The sequence below is a fragment of the Gekko japonicus genome, unplaced genomic scaffold (assembly GCF_001447785.1).
Source record: "Gekko japonicus isolate JY-2015 unplaced genomic scaffold, Gekko_japonicus_V1.1 scaffold3835, whole genome shotgun sequence".
Taxonomy (NCBI): Eukaryota; Metazoa; Chordata; class Lepidosauria; order Squamata; family Gekkonidae; genus Gekko; species Gekko japonicus.
In genome coordinates, this window is record NW_015165353.1 from 67,362 (window position 1) to 70,690 (window position 3,329).

Consider the following 3,329-nt stretch of genomic DNA (forward strand, 5'->3'; position numbering starts at 1 on the left):
ATTTAAAAAAAAATCAGGTATCAGATATTGATATTTCTTAATATTCCTGAATTACGATACCAATATAATATTCAGATATGGAATTTTTCATGAATCGTGAATTTTTCAGCTCTATTATAGCCTATGGGGGCCATTATGGTTAATGGTCCCCTTAAAATACAAAGGGGAACCTATTTGGGGGTATAGCTGCTGGTGCCTCTCCTCAAAAGACCCCCCAGGTTTCAAAAAGATTGGACCAGGGGTACAATTCCATGGGCCCCCAAAGAAGGTGACCCCCATCCTTCATTGTTTCCAATGGAGGGAGAAAATGTTCAACGGGCTTGTAGTCCTTTTAAACACCTTTCCCAATCTCTAGTTCACCCCAAAGACATTTAGAGGGGCTGCAGTCCCTTTAAACGCCTTTTAATTACTACTACCCAACATTCCCAGATAATCCCAAATATTTTTGGAATTTTTCATGATTGACTATATTTGGTAGCCAAAATGATTCTGGAATGTAGATTCGGTTGAATAACATTTTTTTGGGCTTGGATATATCCAAATGCATACATCTAATACCCTGTGTACCATTTCACTAAGCAAACACATACAATAAGTCATATCAATCAATATTAAATACCTAACTATAATTGCAATTTTTTCAGTTACCAGAATACCTCTAAGCATGAAACATTGGTCCTTTCCGCACTTGAATCTAATCCCTGGTTTTTTTCAGAGTTCAACTTGCAACTCAATACCTTGCATTTATCCCTGGTTATTACAGCATCCGTTTATCCCAGGACAAGTGTAGGGTGAAACCGGAGTGACCTCAGTGTAATATGGAAACAAAAAATACCCCAAGATAATTACAGGCGTGAACTCGAGTGCAGTATAAAATGTAAGTTTGGGGACAGGGTCGAACCAGGATTTAAGGTCTAGTGCGGAATCACCCATTCTCTCTCCCCACCACTGTTGATCTTTGGGCAGTCCTGAAGTACATGGAGGGAGGGGAAGGGCTTGCAAGTCAGACTTATGACACGAAGGTGTATGCAACCTTTCAGGTTTTCCAGTACCACTGATTTAAACAAAATGCACACTAGTTGTAGATTTTCCAGTCTGCATGGCCGTGGCCTTTGCATTGTAGTCCCTGACGTTTCACCAGTAGCTGTGACTGGCATCTTCAGAGGTTATAACACAGAAAGATGGAGTACTTTCTGTGTCAATGTGCACTTACTGTTTATGTTGTGGTTATCAAACTGCGGGTTGGGACTATATTGGCTGACAGGTTAGTTGCAATGCCAGAAGGGAGGCGGAGGGAAGAGGTGAACTAGAAGAGGAGGCTGTAAAAGTGGATGGAATTTCCTGTCTTTCCTTGGCTTCCCATTCAGTGGGGAGGCACTCTGCCCTGTGTTCCTTTGTCTTTCCAGCAGAAATCGGTTTTGTCAACCAAGGCGGTAGGAGCCACTTCATACGTTGCATTTTTAGATGTACTAATAATTTGGTGTGTGTAAGCGAGAACACTGAACACATTGATCAGGTGGGTGTGATTGGCTGCAGCTGCATTCGAGTAGGTGTCTATTTTATATGCATAAAGAGCAAAAAGGCTGAGAGATCTTTATGTAAAGCATTGCTCACTATTGCTATTTATGACTAAACCTTAAAAACAAACTTTAACTTGTTCAATAATAACTTAGATGAGATTCTTACAGTTTGTGTTCATGGGGGGAGGTAGTAGCAGGAAAAGACTTTGCACGTGGATTCTAAAAGGCAGAGTAAGAAAGCAGTCAATCTGCTCCAAAAAGTTTGAGAACTTAAAGAGACATGCAAGTTTCATGGTTTTCTTCTAGTAAGACCACAAGATGGCAGTATTAGCAAACAGATGGGCTGCAAATGGCATTTCTGGCATTTCATTTGTAGCACTAGCAAAAACCTAACAGGCAGAGACACTCTGAATGCAGAGGGAAGGGAGCTGCTGGATAGATGGGAAGACTCAAGGACAAAAAGGAATGGACACAGCAGATCAAAATTAATTATTCCAGAAAAAGAAGATATCTCTGGATAGTACCCAGCTGCTTCATGTTCTGAAAACCATAAATATCTGACCTGGGAGAGTCTGGCACCATGGACCATAGCTTCAGGATCATGAAAGGTCTGTACCTTTTGTTCTTACTCTCTCTGTCTGGAGTGGTGTGTGTCTCAATTCGCTATTCTTTGCCTGAGGAGAAGAAAAGTGGGTCTCTGGTGGCTAATGTGCTGAAGGATTTGAAGCTGGGACCAGGGGAGCTCTCTGCTCGCAGAGCCCAGCTGGTTTCCAAAAGCAAGAAGCAGTACTTCCAGCTGGATACCCGTTCTGGGAATCTCTTTATAAATGACAAAATAGACAGAGAAGCTCTGTGTGGGAAAATGGACTCTTGCTTACTGTTGTCTGAAATTGTGCTCCAGAACCCTTTAACAATCTACAGCATTGAGTTGCAGATAGAAGATATAAATGACAACTCTCCAGCATTCTCTCAAGCTGAACTTGACCTGTCTATTCCTGAGAATGTTCCCACAAATAGTCGATTCCCCCTGGAACCAGCCCATGATAGAGACTTGGGCAAAAACAGTATTCAGAACTACACCCTCAGTCCCAATGAGAATTTTCACTTGGAAATTCAAAGTGGCAGGAGTGGAAAGAAAAATCTGGACCTTGTTCTGGAGAAACCACTAGACAGGGAGAAAGAGGCTCAATTGGGGCTGACCCTCACAGCAGTTGATGGAGGGGTGCCCCAGAGAACAGGAACAGTTCAAATCAATATTAATGTTTTGGACACCAATGACAACTTCCCTGAGTTTACACAATCTGAGTATATAGTGGGTTTAAAGGAAAACAGCCCTCAAGATACTCTGGTCTTGAAAGTGGAAGCCAGAGATTTGGATTTTGGTTCAAATGCAGAGGTCACCTACTTGTTTCATCAGCTGCCTGAAGAAATAAGGCATTTGTTCCACTTGCATCAAACAACAGGGGAGATCACTGTTGTGGGTCCAGTGGACTATGAAAAAGAAACCAGCTATTATATGAACATCAAGGCAACTGATGGAGGGGGTCGTTCAGGCCACTGCAAGGTCCTGGTGGAAATTGAGGATGAGAATGACAATGCCCCAGAGATATCGGTCATAACCATCACCAGCCCTTTGGCAGAAGACTCTCCCCTAGATACTCTGGTCGTGCTCTTCAGGCCCGTAGCTAACAACTTTTTGCTCAGGGGGCCCAAATTTTTCTCGGGGGGCCCACTACCAATGTTCCCTCTAAGCTGTGGAGTTTTGTGAGCAAAACTTCTACTTTGTGAGCTACTGCCTGGCCGCGGAGG

At 42.9% G+C, this 3,329-nt stretch overlaps 1 protein-coding gene across 1 annotated transcript in view; it reads left to right on the plus strand.

Moving 5' to 3' along the window:
* The first annotated feature begins 2,100 nt into the window (after positions 1-2,100).
* LOC107109887 (protocadherin beta-16-like) overlaps positions 2,101-3,329 on the plus strand; it is a 10,643-nt gene continuing 9,414 nt past the window's right edge. The window contains exon 1 of the mRNA XM_015410597.1: positions 2,101-3,197. Coding sequence (XP_015266083.1) covers positions 2,101-3,197 — 1,097 coding nt within the window. The remainder of the gene's footprint in view (positions 3,198-3,329) is intronic.